This window comes from Nerophis ophidion, linkage group LG18 (genome assembly GCF_033978795.1).
Source record: "Nerophis ophidion isolate RoL-2023_Sa linkage group LG18, RoL_Noph_v1.0, whole genome shotgun sequence".
Classification (NCBI taxonomy): Eukaryota; Metazoa; Chordata; class Actinopteri; order Syngnathiformes; family Syngnathidae; genus Nerophis; species Nerophis ophidion.
In genome coordinates this window covers 21,845,625-21,872,010 of record NC_084628.1, presented here as the reverse complement: position 1 = coordinate 21,872,010, position 26,386 = coordinate 21,845,625, and the positions used below count along the sequence as shown (strand labels likewise).

At 40.6% G+C, this 26,386-nt stretch overlaps 1 protein-coding gene across 4 annotated transcripts in view; it reads left to right on the top strand.

Moving 5' to 3' along the window:
* The first annotated feature begins 326 nt into the window (after nt 1–326).
* The window catches only part of nova2 (NOVA alternative splicing regulator 2), a 111,258-nt gene continuing 85,198 nt past the window's right edge, over nt 327–26,386 (top strand). Inside the window, exons 1-4 of one of the 4 annotated variants that reach the window (XM_061877616.1) lie at nt 327–612; nt 9,569–9,694; nt 14,825–15,084; nt 19,814–19,882. In XM_061877616.1, the coding sequence (XP_061733600.1) occupies nt 15,069–15,084; nt 19,814–19,882 (85 nt within the window). In that variant the 5' untranslated portion in view covers nt 327–612; nt 9,569–9,694; nt 14,825–15,068. Of the gene's footprint in view, nt 613–9,568; nt 9,695–14,824; nt 15,085–15,797; nt 16,543–19,813; nt 19,883–26,386 lie in introns of those variants that run through there. The other 3 variants (XM_061877617.1, XM_061877614.1, XM_061877615.1) reach the window with 3 other exon arrangements.

The following is a 26,386-nucleotide window of genomic DNA, read 5'->3' as shown; positions in this document are numbered from 1 at the left end:
TTCAGTCAATTATATGTATGCTTGTTCCTTATAAAAATACAATAAATATTAAGTTAAAAAGAAAGAAAGAAAGAAACGGCCTTTGAAGCACTGCCTGAATTTAATTGGCCTATTTTGTGTGTTTTATTATTCTAGTATACACTGGTGTTTTTTACTTTTCTTTTTTTCTTTATTACTTATTTTACAGACGTTTTATGTCCTTCAAATGATTGGCAATTGTCAACCAGTTATACGCTACATCACTCCCATCTACAGGAATGGAGTGGTACTCTTTTTTTTTAACCCATACATTTGGTGGGCACTGTTCCATTTCCGGTTAGGCACTAAGCTAGGCGGATGCAACCCATCATCTTCTAACTGCAGTTATTAGTTTTAATTAATTATTTTTATTTGCTGATTCTACTGAGTGGTGTACTGGCTTTCAAAATAAGGAACTGTTTTGATACAGACCTTGTTTAGCTGTCACAAGACAAATGTTGTGGAGTCTGGTGCATGAACCGAATATGATGTTTATCAGCTACAAAACAGTCAAGATGGCTGCCAGGACTTCACCAAATATGTTTGTACTTCCAACAATCTCGCTTTCCCATCATCTTCTATGTGTATTTGCAGGTAAGAAATAAGCACACACTAAATAGCAGGAATTATTAACATAAGTTGAGCAAAGAAAGTAGGTCGTTTTGAGCTGTTCAAGCAATTACAACTGTGCAATAATAGAACTTATAAGACACAGCTGGGAAGGAAATGTAATTTCAAAATAAAAGATAACCAATAGTGCTGTCGTTTATCGCTGTGCTGGTATGTATAAAGCAGGGGTCACCAACCTTTTTCAAACCAAGAGCTACTTCTTGGGTACTGACTAATGCGAAGGGCTACCAGTTTGATACACACTTAAATGAATTTCCAGAAATAGACAATTTGCCCAATTTACCTTAAATATATATATATATATATATATATATATATATATATATATATATATATATTTATCTGTCTCTCATTCCGTCGTACATTTTTTTTCCTTTTACGGAAGGTTTTTTGTAGATAATAAATGATGAAAAAAACCACTTAATTGAACGGTATGAAAGAGGAGAAAAGGAAAAAAATTGAAATTAAATTTTGAAAAATTGTTCATCTTCAATTTCGACTCTTTAACATTCAAAATTCAACCGAAAAAAATTAAGAGAAAAACTAGCTAATTCGAATCTTTTTGAAAAAAAATTTAAAAAGAATTTATGGAACATCATTAGTAATTTTTCCTGATTAAGAATAATTTTTCAATTTTGATGACATGTTTTAAACAGGTTAAAATCCACTTTGAAATAAGATTTAAATTCGATTCTACGGATTTTCAAGATTTGCCAGAATATTTTTTGGGATTTTTAATCATCCATCCATCCATCCATCTTCTTCCGCTTATCCGAGGTCGGGTCGCGGGGGCAGCAGCCTAAGCAGGAAAGCCCAGACTTCCCTCTCCCCAGCCACTTCGTCTAGCTCTTCCCGGGGGATCCCGAGGCGTTCCCAGGCCAGCCGGGAGACATAGTCTTCCCAACGTGTCCTGGGTCTTCCCCGAGGCCTCCACCGGTTGGACGTGCCCTAAACACCTCCCTCGGGAGGCGTTCGGGTGGCATCCTGACCAGATGCCCGAACCACCTCATCTGGCTCCTCTCCATGTGGAGGAGCAGCGGCTTTACTTTGAGTTCCTCCCGGATGACAGAGCTTCTCACCCTATCTCTAAGGGAGAGCCCCGCCACACGGCGGAGGAAACTCATTTCGGCCGCTTGTACCCGTGATCTTATCCTTTCGGTCATGACCCAAAGCTCATGACCATAGGTGAGGATGGGAACGTAGATCGACCGGTAAATTGAGAGCTTTGCCTTCCGGCTCAGCTCCTTCTTCACCACAACAGATCGGTACAACGTCCGCATTACTGAAGACGCCGCACCGATCCGCCTGTCGATCTCACGATCCACTCTTCCCCCACTCGTGAACAAGACTCCTAGGTACTTGAACTCCTCCACTTGGGGCAGGGTCTCCTCCCCAACCCGGAGATGGCACTCCACCCTTTTCCGGGAGAGAACCATGGACTCGGATTAGGAGGTGCTGATTCTCATTCCGGCCGCTTCACACTCGGCTGCGAACCGATCCAGTGAGAGCTGAAGATCCCGGCCAGATGAAGCCAACAGGACCACATCGTCTGCAAAAAGCAGAGACCTAATCCCGCGGCCACCAAACCGGAACCCCTCAATGCCTTGACTGCGCCTAGAAATTCTGTCCATAAAAGTTATGAACAGAATCGGTGACAAAGGACAGCCTTGGCGGAGTCCAACCCTCACTGGAAACGTGTCCGACTTACTGCCAGCAATGCGGACCAAGCTCTGACACTGATCGTACAGGGATCGGACTGCCATAATAAGACAGTCCGATACCCCATTCTCTCTGAGCACTCCCCACAGGACTTCCCGAGGGACACGGTCGAATGCCTTCTCCAAGTCCACAAAGCACATGTAGACTGGTTGGGCAAACTCCCATGCACCCTCAAGAACCCTGCCGAGAGTATAGAGCTAGTCCACAGTTCCACGACCAGGACGAAAACCACACTGTTCCTCCTGAATCCGAGGTTCGACTATCCGGCGTAGCCTCCTCTCCAGTACACCTGAATAAACCTTACGGGGAAGGCTGAGGAGTGTGATTCCACGATAGTTGGAACACACCCTCCGGTCCCCCTTCTTAAATAGAGGGACCACCACCCCGGTCTGCCAATCCAGAGGTACCGCCCCCGATGTCCACGCGATGCTGCAGAGTCTTGTCAACCAAGACAGCCCCACAGCATCCAGAGCCTTAAGGAACTCCGGGCGGATCTCATCCACCCCTGGGGCCTTGCCACCGAGGAGCTTTTTAACTACCTCAGCAACCTCAGCCCCAGAAATAGGAGAGTCCACCACAGATTCCCCAGGCACTGCTTCCTCATAGGAAGACGTGTTGGTGGGATTGAGGAGGTCTTCAAAGTATTCCTTCCACCTATCCACAACATCCGCAGTTGAGGTCAGCAGAACACCATCCGCACCATACACGGTGTTGACAGTGCACTGCTTCCCCTTCCTGAGGCGGCGGATGGTGGTCCAGAATCGCTTCGAAGCCATCCGGAAGTCATTTTCCATGGCTTCCCCAAACTTTTCCCATATCCGAGTTTTTGCCTCTGTGACCGCTGAAGCTGCACACCGCTTGGCCTGTCGGTACCTGTCCACTGCCTCTGGAGTCCTATGAGCCAAAAGAACCTGGTAGGACTCCTTCTTCAGCTTGACGGCATCCCTCACCGCTGGTGTCCACCAGCGGGTTCTAGGATTACCGCCACGACAAGCACCAACTACCTTGCGGCCACAGCTACGATCAGCCGCCTCGACAATAGAGGTGCGGAACATGGTCCACTCGGATTCAATGTCCAGCACCTCCCTCGTGACATGTTCAAAGTTTCTCCGGAGGTGGGAATTGAAACTTTCTCTGACAGGAGACTCTGCCAGACGTTCCCAGCAAACCCTCACAATGCGTTTGGGCCTGCCAGGTCTGTCCGGCATCCTCCCCCACCATCGCAGCCAACTCACCACCAGGTGGTGATCGGTAGAAAGCTCCGCTCCTCTCTTTACCCGAGTGTCCAAAACATGAGGCCGCAAATCCGATGACACAACTACAAAGTCGATCATGGAACTGCGGCCTAGGGTGTCCTGGTGCCAAGTGCACATATGGACACCCTTATGTTTGAACATGGTGTTTGTAATGGACAAACTGTGACGAGCACAGAAGTCCAATAACAAAACACCACTCGGGTTTAGATCCGGGCGACCATTCTTCCCAATCACACCTCTCCAGGTTTCACTGTCGTTACCAACATGAGCGTTGAAGTCCCCCAGTAGGACAAGGGAATCACCCGGGGGAGCACTCTCCAGTACTCCCTCGAGTGTTCCCAAAAAGGGTGGGTACTCTGAACTGTTGTTTGGTGCGTAAGCACAAACAACAGTCAGGACCCGTCCCCCCACCCGAAGGCGGAGGGAGGCTACCCTTTCGTCCACTGGGTTGAACTCCAACGTGCAGGCTTTAAGCCGGGGGGAAACCAGAATTGCCACCCCAGCCCGTCGCCTCTCACTGCCGGCCACGCCAGAGTGAAAGAGAGTCCAGCCCCTTTCAAGAGAAGTGGTTCCAGAGCCCTTGCTGTGCGTCGAAGTGAGTCCGACTACATCCAGCCGGAATTTCTCTACTTCGCGCACTAGCTCAGGCTCCTTTACCCCCAGTGAGGTGACGTTCCACGTCCCAAGAGCGAGCTTATGTAGCCGAGGATCGGACCGCCAAGTGCCCTGCCTTCGGCTGCCGCCCAGCTCACATTGCACCCGACCTCTATGGCCCCTGCTATGGGTGGTGAGCCCATTGGAGGGGGGACCCACGTTGCCTCTTCGGGCTGTGCCCGGCCGGGCCCCATGGGTACAGGCCCGGCCACCAGGCGCTCGCCATCGTGCCCCACCTCCGGGCCTGGCTCCAGAGGGGGGCCCCGGTGACCCGCGTCCGGGCGAGGGAAATCTGGGTCCTTTGTTTTTACTTTTCATAGAGGTTTTCGAGCTGCTCTTTGTCTGGTCCCTCACCTAGGACCAGTTTGCCTTGGGAGACCCTACCAGGGGGCATAAAGCCCCCAGACAACATAGCTCCTAGGATCATTGGGACACGCAAACTCCTCTACCACGGTAAGGTGGCAGCTCTGAGAGGAGATTTTAATCATAAGTTTGATAAATATTTCACAAATATTCTTTGTCGAAAAAACAGAAGCTAAAATGAAGAATTAAATTCAAATGTATTTATTATTCTTTACAATAAATAAATAAAAATTTACTTGAACATTAATTTAAATTGTCAGGAAGGGATTTAAAGAAGTAATATGTGTTTAAAAATCCTAAAATCCTTTTTAAGGTTGTATTCTTTGCTCTAAAATTGTTTTTCTGAAAGTTATAAGAAGCAAAGTAAAAAATAAATGAATTTATTTAAACAAGTGAAGACCAAGTCTTTGAAATATTTTTGGGGATTTTCAAATTCTATTTGAGTTTTGTCTCTCTTAAAATTAAAACACGTTGAGCAAAGCGAGACCAGCTTGCTAGTAAATAAAAAAATAAAAAATAAAAATACAGGCAGCTCACTGGTAAGTGCTGCTATTTGAGCTATTTTTAGAACAGGACAAGGGGCTGCTCATCTGATCCTTACGGGCTACCTGGGCAAGCGTGTTGGTGACCCCTGGTATAAAGGAACATTATACACCATGAATTGATTAACGTAGACCCCAAATTAAATTAGACTGACCATACGTCCTCTTTTCGGACATGTCCTCTTTTGCGGGGCTGTCCGGGCGGGGTTTCTTAAATGCCTCAAATTTTGAGTTAGGGCTGCATGTATTTTCAATGTACATCCAGGGTTAAGAAGGGGTTAAAAACAAAACAAATTGTGAAGGTGTGTGCACGCAGCAGCATTTAATGAGGGAGGGGCAGAGACAGAAAGAGCAAGATGGAGTTGATTGGATTGATTGATTGATGGATTGATTAAACTTTTAACTTAAACAAGTTTTGTTAAACTTAACTTCGTTTAACTTAAACAAGTTGACAAACGTATTCGGTGTTACCATTTAGTGGTCGATTGTACGGAATATGTAATGTACTGTGCAATCTACTAACAAAAGTTTCAATCAATCAAAGATGACTATTAGGGGTGTAAAGATAAACTGATATATCGATTTATATTCCTATGGATCTGTGCTCGGCAAGTTTGCCTTCCGGAAGATAGGTGTCGATTCAACATTGTTTTAAAAGGATTTTATTGGTACGAAAAGAAGGAAAACATTGGATTCAGGAACTACAGAATTTATATTAAGTATTAAAGTGTGTCTGTCCGTCTGTGACGTCATTGGCATGAGTCAAAATAAAACTGGAGGATAGCTACGGCTGCTGAGAAAGGTACAACAAATGCAAGTGCGAAAAGGCAATATCCATCCATCCATCTTCTTACGCTTATCCGAGGTCGGGTCGCGGGGCAATATCATACAGTAAATTGCGCCACAACAACTTTTTGGCTACAGCTCAGTTGCAAAAGCCACAACAAATATAAGCGCCACAACACAATAATATAAAGCCAAAACACAACTTTAAACCACAAGGGAGGCGACGTATACAATGGAAGTGACAAGGGAACCAAGTTTCTGAACATAGTATTTTAGTATTGCTAAAAATAAAGTTGTTTTTTTTATGACTTAAAAAATGGTTACTTTCCCAACTTCGATCATGACACTGTTTTCAACTTTCCGTCTCAGGAAGTCAGTGAGCCGCCGAAATTTGTCCACTGTCTCGTCTGTTCCGTCGTTGTATTGGTTCATAGTCATTGTGCTGTGGCGTTTGTATTTGTTGCTGCTTTTGCAATCGTGCTATAGCTGAAAGTTATTGCTTTGTGGTTGTATGTTATTGTGTTTGGCGTTTGCATTTTTTGGGACTTTTCTCCGCTACTGTAGCCGTTTACTAAAATAAGAGTAGAAGCAGGTCAAATTACTGCTCATTTAACCTAAACAGATTTGGTTGCACTTTATATTTTATATTAATTTAGTCACTTAATTTTTTTGTATTAATTTATTTTGTATTTGTATTATTTTTGTCAAAAAACAACAGTCAAAGTAGCAGGAAAACCCACTCTTAATTCGACCTGAGGAAATGTTTACTTTATTTTTTATATTAATATTGTGTTATTTAATGTTGAAAAACAAAAGCAGAAGTAGCAGGTAGATCTACTATTGAAATGTTGGTTACTGTACTTTTTTTTTACATTTTAATGTAAATGAGAGCAGAAAAGGTTTCCTGTTGTTAATTCAACCTAAAGTGTTGGTTGCACTTTATTCAAATAAGATGTGAATGCATTGGCCATTAATTGATGTTTACTTGTATGTTTATAGAAATCATTCATTCATCCATCATTCCCTTACAGGAAATAACAGGAATATTGGAATTGTCACCTGTAATGTCGTGTATCCACTATCTATTTCACACTCACTTGAGTATTTTCAACTCACTGAATCGTTTCCTATCTTATCGTTCTAAAAAAATATTGTCGTCCCTGAATCGTATCAGCAGCCACAAATTGTGAATCGAATCAAATTGTTGTTAAATGGAACCGTTAAACCCATAATGATTATTAATAAAAAAGTAAAGAAGAGTATTTTGTGCAGGATGAAAATCTCAAATTAGTCTCCTCTTGTTCAGACTTATTATTATCACGGTATTATTTGGTGATGAAATATGTTTATCTTCTCCCAATTGGATTTGTAAAAGTGTTATACCTTGTCTTATACTGCATGTCATATTCCTCTGTGTATATTATATTGTAATATATCCGGTTGTACCGGTTTTTAATGGGGAAGACATTACTGTCGCTGGTATTCGTGTTAGCATTTAAGCTAGCTAGCCATTAGCGCATCACAGAACCGATTCAACTTGTATCCCCAGGTACCACTTTACTTGGACAATAACTTACTACAGTACATGTTCCCCTCATTTTCTGCATGTAAAACTAGAGATATTCTCAGTGAAATATCATTCGTACCCCAGAAATCTTTCAGTTAATTATATACAGTACAGGCCAACATTTTGGACACACCTTCTCATTCAAAGGGTCTTCATCATTTACATTGTATATTGTCACTGAAGGCATCAAAACTATGAATGAACACAAAAAAGGTGAAATAACTGAAAACATGTTTTATATTCTTGTTTCTTCAAAATAGCCACCCTTTGCTCAAATTACTGGTTTGCACACTCTTGGCATTCTCTCGATGAGCTTCAAGAGGTAGTCACCTGAAAAGGTTTTTACTTCACAGATGTCATAGTTTTGATGCCTTCAGTGACAATCTACAATGTAAGTAGTCATGAAAATAAAGAAAACGCATTGAAATGAGAAGGTGTTTCCAAACCTTTGGCCTGTCCATCCATCCATCCATTTTCTTCTGCTTATTCCCTTTGGGGGCATAATTAGATAAATAAAACGGTAGTGTTAACGATAAAAGGGCGATTTGACATATAAATTGCAGCCTCTTGCAATAACAGTATATGTCACAATATTTTATTTGGCATATAAATGATAATAGGGCCATTTCAAAACGGACTACAATGGCTCCTAATTTGGCATATGCATTATTTTTGGATTGGATTACTTTCTCAAAATTATTAATAATCTACCTGTTAATTTACTGTTAATATTTGGTTATTTTCTGTTGTAAAATGTTTCTATCTACACTTCTGGTCAAATGTAATACGCGTGTATTTGTCTGTTGTTTGGATACGTTACAATAGGTCTGGAAGATACTACAAATATGCGTATAGGACCATTTACAGGGGCAGTATTGGTCATACGGTGCAAGATAATAAAATTAAAAAAAACATAATTGTGGCCTTTATTTTCTGAGTTTGTAAAGAAATAACATTACAAAAAAGATTTTGTGATAATAAAAAAAATAGGTCCAATCCCTGTAGTATCGACCATTAACTGATACTTTGTATCATTACTGCCAATATTTGTATCGATCCGCCCACATCTGTTTACATTCAAGAGTCCTAGCTTAGCGGTTAGCTACGCATTTTTGCTCCCCCGTTCGGTGTATTGTAGCACGATTAGCTAATCCTTATCCTCCATTGATAATGTACATGAAAGAAACATACTTAGAAATACTGAACAGGCCAATAGTTTGGACACACCTTTTCATTCAATATGTTTTCTTAATTTTCACGACTATTGCAGATTGTCACTAAAGGCATCAAAACTATGAATGAACACGTGTGGAGTTATGTACTTAAAAAAAAAAATGGTGAAATAACTGAAAACATGTTTTGTATTCTAGTTCCTTCAAAATAGCCATCCTTTGCTCTGATTACTTTTTTGCAAACTCTTGGCATTCTCTCGATGAACTTCAAGAGGTAGTCACCTGAAATGTTTTTCACTTCACAGGTGTGCTTGAAGCTCATCAAAAGAATGCCAAGAGTGTGCAAGGCAGTAATCAGAGCAAAGGGTGGCTATTTTGAAGAAACTAGAACATAAAACATGTTTTCAGTTATCTCCTTTATTTGTTTAGTTCATAAATAAAGTTCATTCATAGTTTTGAGGCTTTCAGTGACAATTGTTAATGGTTATGAAAATAAAGAAAACCAATTGAATGAAGAGACAGTGTGTCCAAACGTTTGGGCTTTACTGTATTTGCCAAAATAGAGGCAAGGTTTAGTGGTTTAGAAGTGGCTTGGCACCACTGGCAAGGGCGCTACATTGCGTTGAGTACGCCTTTGTTCGCTTGTCTCTGTCAAATTGGCAAGTCACAGCTAGAATGTGTCGTCAACATGCATTATCACGATATGACAACAATACCAAAAGTGCCTGGTGCAACACTAGTGCCAGCCTCCGGGAGCTTTAGCGCGGTTTATCGTTAATACCGTTTTATCACTACATCCCTCGTACTAGTCATTTTCTCTTTGTGACTTCAGCGACTGACATCATCCTTTCAATCTCATAGAGTGCTCCCTCCTCCTCCATTGACTCTGCTATCGATCTCGTAGGCGAGGCAGAGAGCGGGTCAGCAAGGAGGGCAATCATGCAAATGTGAAGCGGGGGAGACAAGAAGTGATTAAAGTGTCCATTGGTGAGTTTGACTTTGGATTGGTGGCGACGTTTGCACTTCCAGCACTCAGGCTCCATACTATATAGACAGACACTGTGTCTGTGTCTGTCTATATAATAAGCTATATATCCGTTGATATACATTCTACATAATCTATTTTGTTGCAGTTGGATTTCTAACTGTTAGTCTTGTATTTTTTCCTTAACAATTTAAGCCAGCGGTTTCCAAAGTGTGGCCCGCAGCTAATTTTTTAACAGTCGGCAACACATTGTAAAAGTAGTACTGTTCCGAAGAAAACATATACAGGTGAAATTATTTTTAAATTTTTTTTTGTTGCAATGAATTCACTGTATACATACAATATACTGTATATATTCTCCTTTAACATTGCCTCTTTTGTTTTTTTTGGGGAGAAATAATCCAAAAATACAATAAATGTCATATAAAACATTTTTATTATTTAAAACTTTAAAAATAATGACTCAAAATCAATCTTGGTATAAATAATTTACCCATTGGGGAAATATTTCATTAATACGTTTTCTTTGACGAAAAGAGAATAAAACAAAAAACCCCAAAATCCATTAAAAATTTATAAAAATGTGTACTGTATATTTAGGACCATAGCGTAAAGTAAAAATAATAATAAAAATAATGAATGACTTATTTTTAACACGTTTATGAGTGGGGCCTTTTTCTTTCCCTTAGAATTTTTGTGGGATTTTTTTTTTAAAACCGTCATTGCTCAAAAAGTAATAAAGAATCAAGATCAATGTTGTTATGAATTATTGATTTAAGGCTCCAATTACTTCCCGTCAAATATTCCACTTTGAACACCCATCCATTCATTTTTGGGATTGCGGGGGTGCTGGAGCCTATCCCAGCTGCTTCAGGCGGAAGAGGGGGTACTCCCTGGACAAGTCGCCACCTCATCGCATGGCCAACACAGATAGACAGACAACATTCACACTCACATTCACACACTAGGGCCCATTTAGTGTTGCCAATCAGCCTATCCCCAGGTGCGGAGTACCCGGGGGGAACCCACGCAGTCACAGGGAGAACATGCAAAGATTTCAAGCCCGGGATTGAACCCATGACCTTTGTATTGTGAGGCACACGTGCTGCCCTACTATGAACATTTGTGGGTATGATGCATATTTTGTGTTTTTGCCAAAAAAAAAAGGTTTTGTTCAACAAAAAGGCCAAACAACATTAAAATACTAAATAAAATACATTAAAAATATTTCAAACATCTGAAGTTGACCAGGATGTTTAAGCATTAAAAAAAAATATTATTATAAAATTATTTTTTAACATTTTTATGACTGAGGCCCTTCCGGGTTCTTGGCACCAGACTTTAGGAGAATCCTAAACAAAGAAAAAAAAACTATATATTGTATTGGGTTTGAAAATTACAAATATCTAAATGGCCCCTGCACGCTTAGATTGTTTTAGTGTGATGCCTTTTGTGGAAAAACTTTGGACACCCGTTGCTTAAGTTATCATATTAGTTTGATTTATGACACCAAAACACTTTCAAAGTTTGCGGATAAATAGATATGATCAACATTGTATCAATCTCACAGAAATTCCCAAGCCATTTTGAGAGATTTTGAGTGATGTCGCGCTAGGAACCACAGATCCCTTCCCTATCAACAACAATGCTAATCAAGCAGACTCTGTGAGAGCCAACAAGGATTACTTTGGAAAAAATTATGATCAAAACTTAATATTTTTGAGCCCGAACACGAAGAGGATGAGCAATTAGTTTTAGAAGCCAACTGCTACTAGGCGGATGTAGCTTTATTGTGGTACTACAGCATCAGCAGCATTGCTAGGTGATAAACATACAAATTAACACTAACAAAGCAAAACAAAACAAACACTTTTCCACATATTTCCACTCTCGCTCAGATGCCGACCGACGGGACGCTGACATAACTCCGTTTAGATGAAGAATCAATTACAATACGTCTTGTAGGGTCTATATCGCCGTTTCAGGAGACGTCAAAGTCGACCACTCAGTCGGTCCATGGCCACATTTGTCTACCAGCAGGTGAGAGATGAATGAATTATAATCTAGAATTTACTTTTAGCAACGTTGAGACAAAGCAGAAACAGCCGTCGGCTCAGTGTGTCAACAATAGCCGGGTAAGCTAGCACTAGCTCACTGTTATGCATTTGCGCTTATAATAACAATATTACTCAATATTTGGTTCATTTTTAGGTCACGACACGTAAATGGAGTATTGTTGGCGCTTTCTGGATGTTTTTGGAGAGAATCATGGACGCAATGGAGTACCCTGGATCCCTTGACCCAATTGTTAGCTATTTATTTACGATTTCGAATGCATAAAAAAAGCCAAACGTGTGTTCTTATCTTACATAAGGATTGTTAATGATAGACAGCACATCTCTTTCCAATTTTTGCGTATTTCCAGTATGCATAAAAAAAGCAATACGTGTGTTCTTATCTTACATAGAGATTGTTAATGATAGACAGCACATCTCTTTCCAATTTTTGCGTATTTCCAGTATGATTGATCTGACGATACGGTCAGAGTGCAGAAGTGTTACTCCAGTGACGTCAGTCCCCGAAAATAGCCAAAGGTGTTCAGAGTGCAATATTCAAAATGGATGACTGAATGAGAAATTTGTGAATGGCTGAATTTGTGGAATTTTGGGACGTTTAAAGGCCTACTGAAACCCACTACTACCCACCACGCAGTCTGATAGTTTATATATCAATGATGAAATATTAACATTGCAACACATGCCAATACAGGCTTTTTAGTTTAGGTTGCAATTCTAAATTTCCCGGGACATTTTTCTAGAAAACGTAGCGTAATGATGACGTGTACGCGTGACGTCACAGGCTTTTATGAATATGAGCGCTGCGTACACACACAGCTAAAAGTCGTCTGCTTTAACGGCATAATTACACAGTATTTTGGACATCTGTGTTGCTGAATCTTTTGCAATTTGTTCAATTAATATTGGAGAAGTCAAAGTAGAAAGACGGAGTTGGGAAGCTTTAGCCTTAAGCCACACAAACAGACGGTGATTCCTTGTTTAAAATTTACGGAGGTAAAACTTTAGTATGGATCACAGCGAACATGTCAACCAGCAGGTTTCGGCGAGAAAATTGTGGTTAAAAAGTCGCCTCTTACCGGATATCAGCTGAGCTTGTGCCGTCCATACAACTGGCGTCAACTTCCAGGAGACACTGTGCGTCAACACCCGGCCGTGGACGTACACTTCCGACTATACTGTTAAACTCACTAAAACACTAGCATCGCGTTTAGTTTTTTTTTAACTTGTTTTTTTTTGTGGTTTTTTTTCTAGTCCATCACCATCAATATCCTCAAACACAAATCTTTCATCCTCACTCAAATTAATGGGGAAATTGTCGTTTTCTCGGTCTGAATAGCTGTTTTTGTTGGAGGCTCCCATTAAAAAAAATGTGAATATATGAGCCCTCAACGTGTGACATCATCGTCTGCGACTTCCGGTAGAGGCAGGGCTTTTCTCCAGTTGCAAACTTTATCGTGGATGTTCTCTACTAAATCCTTTCAGCAAAAATATGCCAATATCGCGAAATTATCAAGTATGACACATAAAATGGACCTGCTATCCCTGTTTAATTAAGAAAATCTAATTTCAGTAGGCCTTTAAACTGTGTTTTCACATACTTTGGTTTACTGGATACAATGAAACACAAATAAGCATATAAAGTCAACTTATTTTTGCACTCTACTGCAACTTTAATCCAAATTCCGTCCTTAAGTGCAGTACATTTGACTTTAGAGCACAGGTTTCAAGTTCAAGGCCCGGGGGGCCAAATATGGCTCGCCACATTATTTTATGTGGCCCGCGAAAGCCTGGAATTAATATGCCTTAATAAAACGCTTAATCTTTTCTTACAAAAATTGTGTTTTTTTCCCTTTTGACATTAAAAATCATGTACTGCATGCAATTGAATATCTTTTAAGATTCAATATTATCAAAATATTGTATTATCATGTATTCCAAAAATATGTTTTGTTAAAAAAAAGATAAATACTGTACTTAAATATCTGCTTGACTTATGATTTCAAAACAAATGATCAATCAAATTATAAACTGTACAATTGACAATATATTTCAAGGCTAAATTCCGCCGACTGAGTTTTTTTCTGTAAAATCAACTTTGGTACTGTTTTTTTTCCAAATACAGTAAGACACTAAAACATTAAAAAGAACAAAAAGAACATTAAAACAACAAGATTTTTACGGTAAAAAGAACAACTGGCAGCACTTAAAACAGTGGTATTGTTTCTCCATTCCATTCCACTTATTCCATTTTTTTACATGCTGTAAAAAAAACACTGCTTTTACTGTAAAATTCTGATGACTGAGCTGCCAGTTTTTAAAGTATTTTATTTTTTATTTTTTTTGCACTGTCATAAAAAAATACGTTGTTAATGTATTATATATACACATGTATATTCATATATTAGTCATTGTTAAAAGCGGCACTCTGTACTGCAATGTGGCCCTCAATGAAAACAAGTTTGACACCTCTGCTTTACAGTTTCTACTGTACAACAAAATAATGACTGTGCTGTTCTTCTGTATTCCCACCAGCAGATGACGCCATAGTCTAAAAATGTCAGCCTCTGCAGAACGTGCTTCAATGGCTGCCGTAGCCTCTCAGAGAAAGATGTTTATTGCAAATGATAAAGTTCTTTTGGAGCTTTATGGTCATCCCAATCTCTCAGTGTCATATTTGGACCTGAAGTATTTTTGGTCAATGCATCTTCCTGCATGCGGCACGTGGCGTTGTTTTGTCGGTGGCAGGTGTCAAAAGGAAGTTCCCAGAACCCAACATCTGTAGCACAGCTGCGCTTGTATAGTTTTGTCAAAAAATAAGCCAAAATACCGTCGGGCAGTGTGCTTTACTGCTTGACTTTTTCCACATGCGTAGAAACATCTGGATGGAGCCGTGAATGCAGCTCGGACCTAAAGGTGCCAGTGCACAGGCCCCAAACGAGCTGCCACGTATACTCCCTGCTAGAACGGTGCGCTGGCTCCCCTCTGCATTCTGTCATGGCCGTGTGAAACTGTGTGTGTGTGTGCGTGCGTGTGTGTGTGTGTGTGTGCACGCAGGCAATGTCACCTTGACTACAAGCTGCAGGAGGCGATGAGGGCGCTCTGCATCCGTGCACTGGACAGAAGAGGGACTGATGGTGCTCGCCCGTCCGCCTGAGACCGCGCACGTGTGTGAGCGACTAGCAGCCGGAGAGGAAGAGCGAGGAGGATACGTCGCTCCCGGGCGGACCGCAGCCGCCGAAGATTCCTCTCTCTTCAGATCCCTCTCTCTTCAGATCCCCCCAGTTGAGGCGCCCCCGAGATGTCAACGCACTCAGGTGAGTCACATGAGCGTTGACATGGCATCCTTGTCACCGGTCACTCGGGATGAAAAGGTGTGTTCATGTGAGGCGACTCCTTGAAAGGTGGGGCCACACTTGGAGGAGTTCGCTGTGGACGAACAGGCCAATTATCTCGGAGGAATAATAATAATAATAATAATAGCATACAACTCACCAAGATAATAATGTTGACGGAGTATATTATGATTGATCATATTGACGATTGCTTCTACTGTAGTTGTATAGCTTGTCACTGCAGGGTGCTACATTTTGTGGCTTTTTGGAGTCTATGCAGTGGAACACAAATGGACTCCGGCTGTTTGACATTAAAAAATATTGGAAACAGTCCTCATTGGGATGCTTGTGTTGTTGCATAGCAGACTACAAGCTATTATTTATTATCTATTCATAAACCTCTCTCTGACAGTGTTAATCAAAAGTGACTATTAATTACTCTCTTTGCATTGGAGCTTACTGTAGATTCTGTACCTAATGAAGTGACCAGTATGTGTGCAATATGTACTTTGGTTGTTTGTGTACAAATATTGACACGGGTCACAACATTGCTCGGTCTGCGAAGGCGCCGAATGAAGAATCGGTTGTTCTGCAAGGGAAAATGCTACGGAGTTGTAGTTAACGTGAGGCCCCTGAAGGCACCGCGCGGCCCTGTGACGTCAGCGCCCCTCCACCCAGTGAGAGGAGGGATGCTGTGAAAGCAAAGACTGCAGCATCTTCAGCCAGAGAAGCAGTCAACGTCTCCTTCTCCCTCCGCCGCCCTCGTCGCCCCACCACGGGGTGTCTGCGCGCTCCTGACAACCAGGCACGAACGCGCTCGGATCCTTTTCTTGCGCCGCTCCTTCATCATCTTCGTCTTCTTCGTCCTTTTCTTTTTTTTTTTTTTTGCGCCGGATTGATTTGGCAGAGGCTGGCAGCAGCAGTGCCAGAGGCGCGCCCCCGCACCTCGCACCTAGTCGTGTATACGTGAATGCGCAGCGCAACGACTCGCGCTTGATGGAAGACTGACGTCTCGTGCACGCGCCTCACCAGCCAGCCTCTCCTCTCCTGGAATCTTCTCTTCTCCCTCCTCCCTCCTCCTCCCTCTCTCACCCGCGTGCACAGCATCTCCCGATCGCGTGCGTGCCCCCCCACCCCTCCCCGTTCAGTTTTGAGTCTTCGCCGATATTGCGGACGCGCGCGCGCGCAATACTCCTCCGAGGACTCGCCTGCGCGGCCACGCTGCGTCAAGAGCGCCATAGCCGAGCAAAGGGAAGGGGGGATTTAATCATCCGAGAGCAAACATGATGGCCGGCGGAGCAGTGCAGCAGAACGGCCTCTTCGCCACCCCGCTCCACCACAACCAGCAGCCCCACATGGAGGCCGACCCTCCGGACTCGCGCAAAAGACCCCTGGAGACCCCCACCGAGGCCAGCAGCACCAAGCGCACCAACACGGGAGGTAAGAGATGCGGTGGGCGGATGCGGTGCTTCGGTTGTGGGCCCACAGGCGGCCACGCAAGCAGATTGATGCGCTTTATTGTTATTGCTTATTATCTTTATGATTATTATCGCCTTCAACGCGTTTAACGGAGCGTTTTTTATCCGCGTCGTGCGCGATGGCCATGAAACAATTGAGAGATGCTGATGGAGGAAAGCAGCCCGCTATAGCCTCGCCTCTAACTCGGCTGTGTGTGTGTTTTTTAACTAAGCTCCGCACGGAGGAAGGAGGAGGACGTAAACAAGTGAAATCCGGATGCGGCTGGTGCGTGAAGGCATCATGACCTTGTGATAATCTCACACATCAGCCACCATCGCCAAACCGCCAGTGCACGATTATTACTATTAATATTAGCAAGATGCCGTCTGCATGGCAGTCTATCTCCATACTTGTTTTTGTTTGTTTTGTTTACATGCTGTCATGCATCTCATCACAGCATTCCAACCATCCGGAGACTCATGCACGCCATCATCAACAGCACCTGCAGACACATTTACTGCTGTACTGTACAAAGGCACAGTGGTGCACGCTACTGTGCAAGTGTCAAGAAATACAACTTCCAAATGTGTAAATAGTCCGTGCAATATGCACTCACGGGGAAATGTGTTTCACACTGTAGTGAAATGCATGTGTGTGTATTTCAAGTGGGTGCAAATGTTACATGCACAGCTAAATGTAACCCTAAACACTCATTTTTGAAATAGGCATTGTGAATCTTAAGGTTCTTGATCAGGTCACTGGAATATTCCACAAAGCTCTACTCTTGTTTTTGTGACATTTTAGCCGGTAATTATGCAGACGACTTAAAGATGTACACAAAAACAACCTAAGACACTCATTGCTTTGTTATTTTTTTTACTGATGAAAGATTTTGTTCAATGATTTTAAACCTGTTAAATCTGTGCTGCATCAAACCATCCCTGATGTCTTTGCAGAGGTCTGTGTGACCTACTTGCATGGAAGACTATCAGGGAACATCTGCAGCTTCAGCTTTGATTAGCCTCTTCAATCAATGTGCTCTTTAATAGTCACCTAAATCACTGATATGTCCATCACTGCAGGCTTTAGTCTGTAGCTTTATGTTGCCGATCTTTATGTTAGTGTACTGTTTAAGTCAGTACTGTTTACATCAGTACTGTTCATGGTAGTATACTGTTTAAATCAGTATTGTTTACATAGTATACTGTTTATGGTGGTATATTGTTTAAGTCAGTACTGTTTATGGTGGTACACTGTTTAACTGTTTACCTGTTTATGTTAGTATACTGTTGAAGTCAGTACTGTTTACATCAGTACTGTTTATGGTGGTACACTGTTGAAGTTTGTTCTGTTGAAATCAGTACTCTTTATACTGTTTAAGTCGGTACGGTTAACATCAGTACCGTTTATGTTAGTATTCTGTTTAAATCAGTACTGTTTAAGTCGGTACTCTTTAAAATCATTACCAATTATGTTAGTATATAAGTCAGTACTGTTTATGTTAGTGTACTGTTTAGGTCAGTACTGTTTACATCAATACTGTATATGTTAGTATACTGTTTAAGTCGGTACTGTTTTTAATCAGTACTCTTTTGACAGTTAAAGTCGGTACTGTTTACATCAGTACTGTTTAAGTCAGTACTGTTTAGATCAGTACTGTTTATGTTAGTATACTGTTTAAGTTGGTACTGTTTACATCGGTACTGTTTGTTTGTATATTGTTTAAGTCGGTACTGTTCAAATCAGTATTGTTTATACTGTTTAAGTTGGTACTGTTCAAATCAGTACTGTTTATGTTAGTGTACTGTTTAAGTCAGTCCTGTTTAAATCAGTACTCTTTTGACAGTTAAAGTCGGTACTGTTTACATCAGTACTGTTTAAGTCAGTACTTTTAGATCAGTACTGTTTATGTTAGTATACTGTTTAAGTCGGTACTGTTTAAATCAGTATTGTTTATACTGTTTAAGTTGGTACTGTTCAAATCAGTACTGTTTATGTTAGTGTAATGTTTAAGTCAGTACTGTTTACATCAGTACTGTTTATGTTAGTGTACTGTTTAAGTTGATACTGTTTACATCAGTACTGTTTGTTTGGGCACTATTTAATTCAGTACTTTTTACATCAGTACATTTTATGTTAGTAAACAGTTAAAGTCAATACTGTTTCCATCAGTACGGTTTCAGTCATTACTGTCTAGGTTAGTATACTGTTTAAGTCAATACTGTTTCCTTCAGTACCGTTAAAGTCAGTACTGTTGATGTTAGTATACTGTTTAAATGAATACTGTTTACATCAGAACTGTTTATGTTATACTGTGTAAGTCAATACAGTTTTCATCAGTACTGTTTAAGTCAGTACTGTTTACGTTATACCGTTTAAGTCAATACTGTTTGCATCAGTACTGCTTATGTTATAGTGTTTATGTTATACTGTTTAAGTCAGGACTGTTTACATTGATACTTTTCAAGTCAGTACGGTTTATGTTGTACTGTTTAAGTCAGTACGGTTTATGATATACTGTTTAAGTCAATACTGATTCCAAAGTACTGTTTAAGTCAGTACTGTTTATGTTAAACTGTTTAAGTCAATACAGTTTACATCAGTACTGTTTATGTTCCACTGTTTACATCTGTACTGTTTATGATTTACTGTTGAAGTCAATACAGTTTACATCAGTACTGTTTATGTTGCGCTGTTTACATCTGTACTGTTTATGATTTACTGTTGAAGTCAATACTGTTGACACCAGTGCTGTTTAAGTCAGTACTGTTTATGTTGGTGTACAGCCTACGTCAGTGCCTTTTACACGCGTACTGTTTGGCAGTATAGTGTTAAAGTCCGTACTGATGGCGATGTTTTGATTAGTGAGTGAGGTCAGATTGTGATCTAATGTTTAACTGCGGCTTAGTGCTGCGTGTAAAAGCCCACCCGTGCCCTCTTCCCTGGGGGATGATGAGTGCGGCAGGCATTTAGACAAATGAAAAGGTTGGGATGATGATGATGATGATGATGGTGGTGATGATGATAAGCAGCGATTGAGCTGGCTTCGCCAACAGGGCGAAAGTGAAAGCCTTAACTTGTTCAAATGTCTTTTAGTCACAATCTAATGATAGTGACAGCTAAAAAAAAATTACTTTAGCTCTTTGGACAACTTTGAGGTTTGTGCTCCTATTGGTTGTTTCTCTGAACCATTAGTTGACGCCACACCCTACCACCCTACCCCAACCCCCCCCTGTGCTTCCTCTCTCTGTAGTGGCCTTCCTGCAGCCCCTTTTTGAAAGTGAAGGCATTGTTTTCCCAGACCAAGAAACTGAGAGCCATGGTAAGACAACTTCTACCTGTTTCTACAAGTAACCTTTGACCTTCTTCAATGCAGCAACCACACTTAAATAGAACACGTACACTGCTCATGAAGGCATGCTAATGTTGTTTATACTGTATCCATGACGCCCATTTCCATGTCTTTCTTTGCTTCATGCTGCCCAGTTGATTAGTCCTCATGACCTTTGACCTCATGCACACCATGTCATTATTTGAGTTTGCTGCTGTTGACAATGTTTTGTCTCATGCGCGATTTAGAACTAAAACCTGTTTCCAAGAAAAATAATGATAAATACTGAGATGTAAATGTTGATACATAGAAACCTGCGGCTTTTCTTTTTCTTCAAAGCATTATCTCAACAAAGAGGTCTGTTTTTATTGCAGTTTGTCAGCAGGATTGCCAAAATGCTGATTGTTATCGACGACAGTGTCTAAACAGCTATTTACATCATCTTTTGTTAGGTTGCGTTCACACTCTTCATTTTTAGTCTGGTTAAAGCAGTGCTGTTGAAATAGTGGGGTGGCTTGACAGGCGAAGGACTTCTAGCATTAGTGTCTTTTTTTTATTTTTGAACAATACATAAGCCTCCAGCTAGGACTTAATCAACAGGCTCAACCAGGTAATATGACCAAGTGAACATACATAACCCTTCAGTTGACTGGTTATTAAAATGTAATAAATACATAAATATTGTCAGGTTTTAATTAAATAAAAATGAGTTCTATTTTTATTTACTGGTGCCAGCAACTCATTGAGTGGTTTGTGCGGAAAAACAAATAATATCAAGTTCTCAATTGTATTTAAATTTAGAGGAGGCGGGGAAAAAATATTCTCAAGAGGGTGCATGACAAAAACTAATTAAGAAGCATTATTGACAATCTTAAACTAACAGAAGTCTAGAGCTGAAGTCTTAGAGGAGTTTCATAAGCGCAAAAATTATGACTCAAGCAGTTAAGCTCTATTTTCATTTGGACTTACATTTTATTGACAATTTCTTGAAGAAATATATAATTTTGTTATGTTTTTATAATGTAATAATTATTTTTTTAGTTATAGTTATGGTTGTCTGTCCGTGTTGGCCCGAGGTGGTGACTTGTCCAAGGTGTATTACCTTCCGCCAGAGTACACCTGGGTTTGACGCCAGCTCTGTGGCACACCAAAAGCTACACACGGTAAAAAATGGATGGATGGGTTAAAGCAAACTCTATCGGTTTGCTTTGCTGGTATGGTTCATTTGATGAACGCAGTCCACATAACCCAGGACCTGATCAGACTGGCAGACCCAGACTGCCTGATTGATGACATCTTTATACTATTTATGTCATCTTTGTTACATTTCACCTGGTAAAAAAAAAACCCTTTAGCTTTAAACACTAAACCAAGCGCACTGAATTGGACACCAAGGTTCCTTTTTTCATTTTTGATCCGCACCAGACCATAGGAGTGAATGCGCTTCAGCTTGATCCTTTTACAGGTGTGGGTCTGGGTTGCGTGCAATTCTCCACTGAAATGCGAGTGCGCTGTGTTTTCTGGAGTGTTACCTCAAAAAGGAACAATCAAACTAGCCTGTTAGCTTCCTTCGTCGTGAGCGAACAATGGCAATTAAAGCGAGACGTTTTGGAGTGACAATCACTTTGAGTGCAAGTATTAATCTGAAAAGGGAAGCGTTTGCAAAGTCACATATACACAGGAATAAATGTAGTCCAAGCTGACCAGTCACAGCATTTTATGGTCTGCGACATCGTGACTTCAGGTTGGATTTGTTTTTGGAGGTGCACGTCTGGGGTAGGGGAAATAATAGATTTTTAGACGCATCCCAATTCGGACATGGAAGGAGTATAGAATCGATTAGTAAACGTCAATAATCGATAATCGATCTATTTTTTTTAAATAAAGTAATGCAAACAGTTCTAAAATTTGGTGCTCTGCAGCGAGCCATCTCACAGAGAGATCCGACCAGTTCTTTTATTTTAGGGCACTTATGTTCCAGTTTTGCACACATTTTCTTTTAATAAATGTGGGAATTATTTTAGTTGTTTCTTATTACAAATGATTTTTTTTTAAGTTGCAAGTGAGTAAGACTTTTTTAAGGAAACAAAAATAAATGTAAAACTGCATCAATATACATGCATTTAAGATGCATCAATAATTGATTTTTAATCGCAATTGTTATTGAATATGAAGGTTGCCAAAGCTTCCCACCTCTACTTGCTACTCAGAGGGGTTTGGAGGGGGAGAACCAGGCTTAAATCAAACAACTTTTATGGTTACGTAACAATTTTTTTTAACGTTAGCTATTTTGTTTCTTTTGCACTGTGACACCAATCATCCTATAGTTTTATTTGGGGAACTTCAGGCAACGTTCACACTGCAGGGTGGGATTTTTTTTTGTAATCGTGGCTCCAATTGTAGTCAGTCGCATTTCTGGCAATTTCAAGGATTTTGTGCAATCAGCATTTTTTGAACCGAGTTATTGCTCTTTGATGATTATGAAGGATTAGGGTAAACATTTGCGGGACGTTTGCTTCGACGTCTGCTCCGACGAGCGCGTCGGTGAGCAGTTAGACAGCTAGGAGTTGTGGAACATTGATGGGAGTTTTCTGCCAGTTTTCTGCTCATTTGTCAACTATTGATTTTGCAACTGTCTATTTTGGCCAAAAATTATGACACCAATCACTATTTGATGACATATTGGTCGGATGAACGTGAGCAGAGCGTTCAGACTGCAGTCGCATCCGATACGTATCCATACCTGCCAACAACTACAGTTTTCTCGTAATGAGTACGGTTTTTGATCGGCCATTCCGTTTTACGGCTCCACTGGTAAAAAGTACAGTTTTCCAATAAAATTTATTACCTTAAAAATCCTTTGAAAAATGTTTATTCGGGAAATCGCGAAAGAACCGTATCAAATCAATTACAATCGGCACTGCTCTGATAACTACCTGTGGAGCGATTCCGTATGCTGTGCGAGAAGCTATTTATAGCTCCACTGCCAAACGCTCAGCACCAAATAGCCATTGTTCTCAACGGAATAGACGGTCATGGAATCAGCTGGAGAAAAATCGCAAACAAGTCTTAAACCAAAAATAAAATCACCGTTATTCCGTGAAGAATATTCCAAAGCCTATCCAGGAATAATTATCCTTTCAAGAAAAGAGGAAAATTACGCAAACTTCACTTTATGCTGCAGTAATGTTGGGATGGAAGAAAGGAAAGGTCTCCTTTAGTGTTCACACCTGGTAAGTAAGGAAATACGCACTAAAACTGAATTAATTTAGTAAATGCCTCATTTCCTCTCCCTTATTTTGTAACTAACAAAATACTATTTTAAAATGATAGGTCATTTTTTTTAGTATTTTTAAAATTTGATATCCAGGCGACAGTGTTATTTTCATAGGGCATGTTAAAATATTGCAGCTCTAAGATTATTTTTAAGGAGTTATTTTTATTTGAGAAACGACAGTAATTTAATTTAAAAAAAAAAATTATAGTTTCAAAGACATCTATTATGTAACCTATGGTACTATACGTTTTAACATTTTGCAGTTAATCTGATGTCATCACTTAGACATTATTCAAATAATCGAATAAAATTACATGTATGTTCTTCAAGCTGGGACGATTTCAATTCATATTTATTATTAAACACAGTAAGTTGAATAATGATTAAATTTCACATGTTCATATAAGGATAAAAATATGTCTATAAATTACATTATTATTGAAAAATAATATGCATCATTATTATCCCACCTGTACTGTAAATAGTCATATAACCCTGTCTGTCTCTCTGTCCGTCTGTAATACTTTGAAATTTCGAATTTTTTTATTTGGTTCTAAGTTTTTTTTTTTTTAGTAGTTAAATTTTGTCTAATTTTTGCAGTTTTTTTGTGTGTCAAAAGTTGCCTCTGGTTATGACAAATGTGAAGGTTTTAGCCACAATCTAACCCGTCTGAATACTGAAACTATTTTTGAGTTTCAATAGTTGGCAGGTATGCATTTCCGATTTATTTCCATGTACGAAAAAGGCCTGGGTCGCATTCGAAAAAGTCAGAATTGCAATGCCTACATTGACATGCAAGAATCCGATACAGGACCTGAAGTGTGAACAAGGCCAGAGATACCCCTGCTTTAGGAACTTTGTGGAGGCTTGGACATTAACCCAAAAATGACGTTTCCCTTCATTTCGAGGTCAATTTCGATTTTTTTGTCCATATGTCTCCTGTATCGGACCTGTATCAGTCTGAACGATCGCGTGTTGGTCTCGTTCCTTCGACCATTACATCATCAAAGAGCGATAAGCGTCATAATTATTCGCCAAAATCGACGGTTGTATAATAAATAGTTGACAAATAAGTAGAAAACTCACGTCAGTGTTCCACCACTCTTGTCTCCGACTCCTCCCTCAGAGGCTCTTCGGAGCAAACATCGGACATCTGACAGATGTGCCACAATGTCAAAACGCCAAAATGCTACCTAATAGAATAAGAGCCATGATTACCGTAATTTCGGGACCATAGGGCGCACCGGATTATAAGGCGCACTGCTGATGAATGGTCTATTTTTGATTTTTTTTTTTTTTATAAATAAGGCGCACCAGTTTATAGTGTGCATTAAAGGAGTCGTATATTTTTTCTAAATTGAAAACATTTTCTTGTTGTCTCCATAACATGTAATGGTTCTTTGGTCAAAATGTTGCATGGATTATGTTTTATAGATAATCTTCAAGCCGCTTTGTGAGAGTCGCTTCAGGATGCACCGTTTTGTGGGCGGTTTTATTTACGTAGCTCACCTTTGGCAGCGTCTTTTCTCTGTCATCTTTGTTGTAGCGGTGTAGCGTGCAAGGACGCAAGTGGAAGAAGTGTCAAAAGATGGAGCTAACTGTTTTACTGACATTCAGAATTTACTTAAATCAATAACGGAGCAGCATCTCCGCATCCGGAAACAACAACAACGCTGTAATTGTGTCTTGTGAAAAACCGGCCAAACGAAACTCTAATAACTAAAGTTCCTTGGGTGAATAATGTAAACTCACTACACCGGTATGTTTTAGCGCTTTCATGTCGAGTTTACTGACAGATATAAGTAAGAACTTTACACTACTTTATTTTAGAAATGGCAACAGCGGAAGATGAATGTCCAATAACAAGAAGATAGACAAAAAGAAAAAGCTTATCAACTAAGGTGTTGGCACGGATTATAAAGGCGGACACACGCAATTTTTCAGGACCTATGCAGATCCCAAATACAGATCAGCAGGTACCAGAAGTTAAGAAAAGTTGCTTTTGCATGATATTGCGAAACAAAGCGCCAGATAATATGTATTACCTTATACACACACCATAATAATACTCGAATGTTTAAGCACATCAAGTGTTGTGGCTTCATAGCTTACCAAAATCGTACTAAAACATTTTGATAGATTTTTGAGTTCTGTGTGTAATGTTCTGTATTTTCAATGGAACATATAAAATGTTGGTGTTGTTTACTTGAGTCATATTGCAGTCTACACATATCTCTTGTGTGTGACTGCCATCATAGTGCAGTCTACACGTATCTCTTATGTTCGACTGCCATCTACTGGTCACACTTATCATTACACCATGTACCAAAAAAGATAGCTTCGAGGTCGTTAAGCAAAACAAGAATTATTCCGTACTTTAGGCGCACTGGGTAATAAGGCGCACTGTTGAGTTTTGAGGAAAAAAAGAGGATTTTAAGTGCGCCTTTTAGTCCGGAAAATACGGTACTTTCGTAAACACTGCAGCACATGTGACGGCATGGCGCCATGTCTGCATACGTGTCAGTTTGCGTTCATCTGAGACATTGCATTTTTTTTTTTATATGTGAATGGACACATAAAAAGATGTGATTTGAGAAGATTTCCGACCTGGACATCGTAGACTGCAGTGTGAAGGTGTACTATTTGGTGCTGATTTGAGTCTCACTCTATACTTTGAAGTCAGTGTCAAGTTGTTTGGTGTGTCTATTTGCCTTAGTTTGATGCTGGACAGACATTAGCCTCTATAGACCTGAACAAATAGATGCCAGCTGGCCCGTAGGATCCTGGTTCCGGCTTGTTATACTGCGCATTGGTGAGATCCCAGTCCAGCAATGTTAAGAGCGATCAAAGCCCACACAAGTGCAGCTTTATTAGACCCACAGTGAGTCACCTCTTCACAGCGCTGCGTACAACATATGATTTAGGCCCCTGTGTGCATGCGTGTGAGAGAAAGAGAGAGGTAGGCGGAGCCAGTCAACTGTCAGGTGGTCCATGTGGTAGAAATGGCCGCCTGCGGCGCATAAATCACAGTGAAGTCTCATAAAGAGCTGAAGGTTTCCGAGATGAAAAGATCAATGAGGAGCTGCTGTTGCAGCCCCCCCACCCCAATCCCCTTACACCCCTTTACATCCCCCCTTTCCACCTTTTTAATGTAACGCCCCTGAACCCGCTCTCCTATGCCCAGCCCGCCCGGCAACGGCACTCGTGTAGGCTCAGAT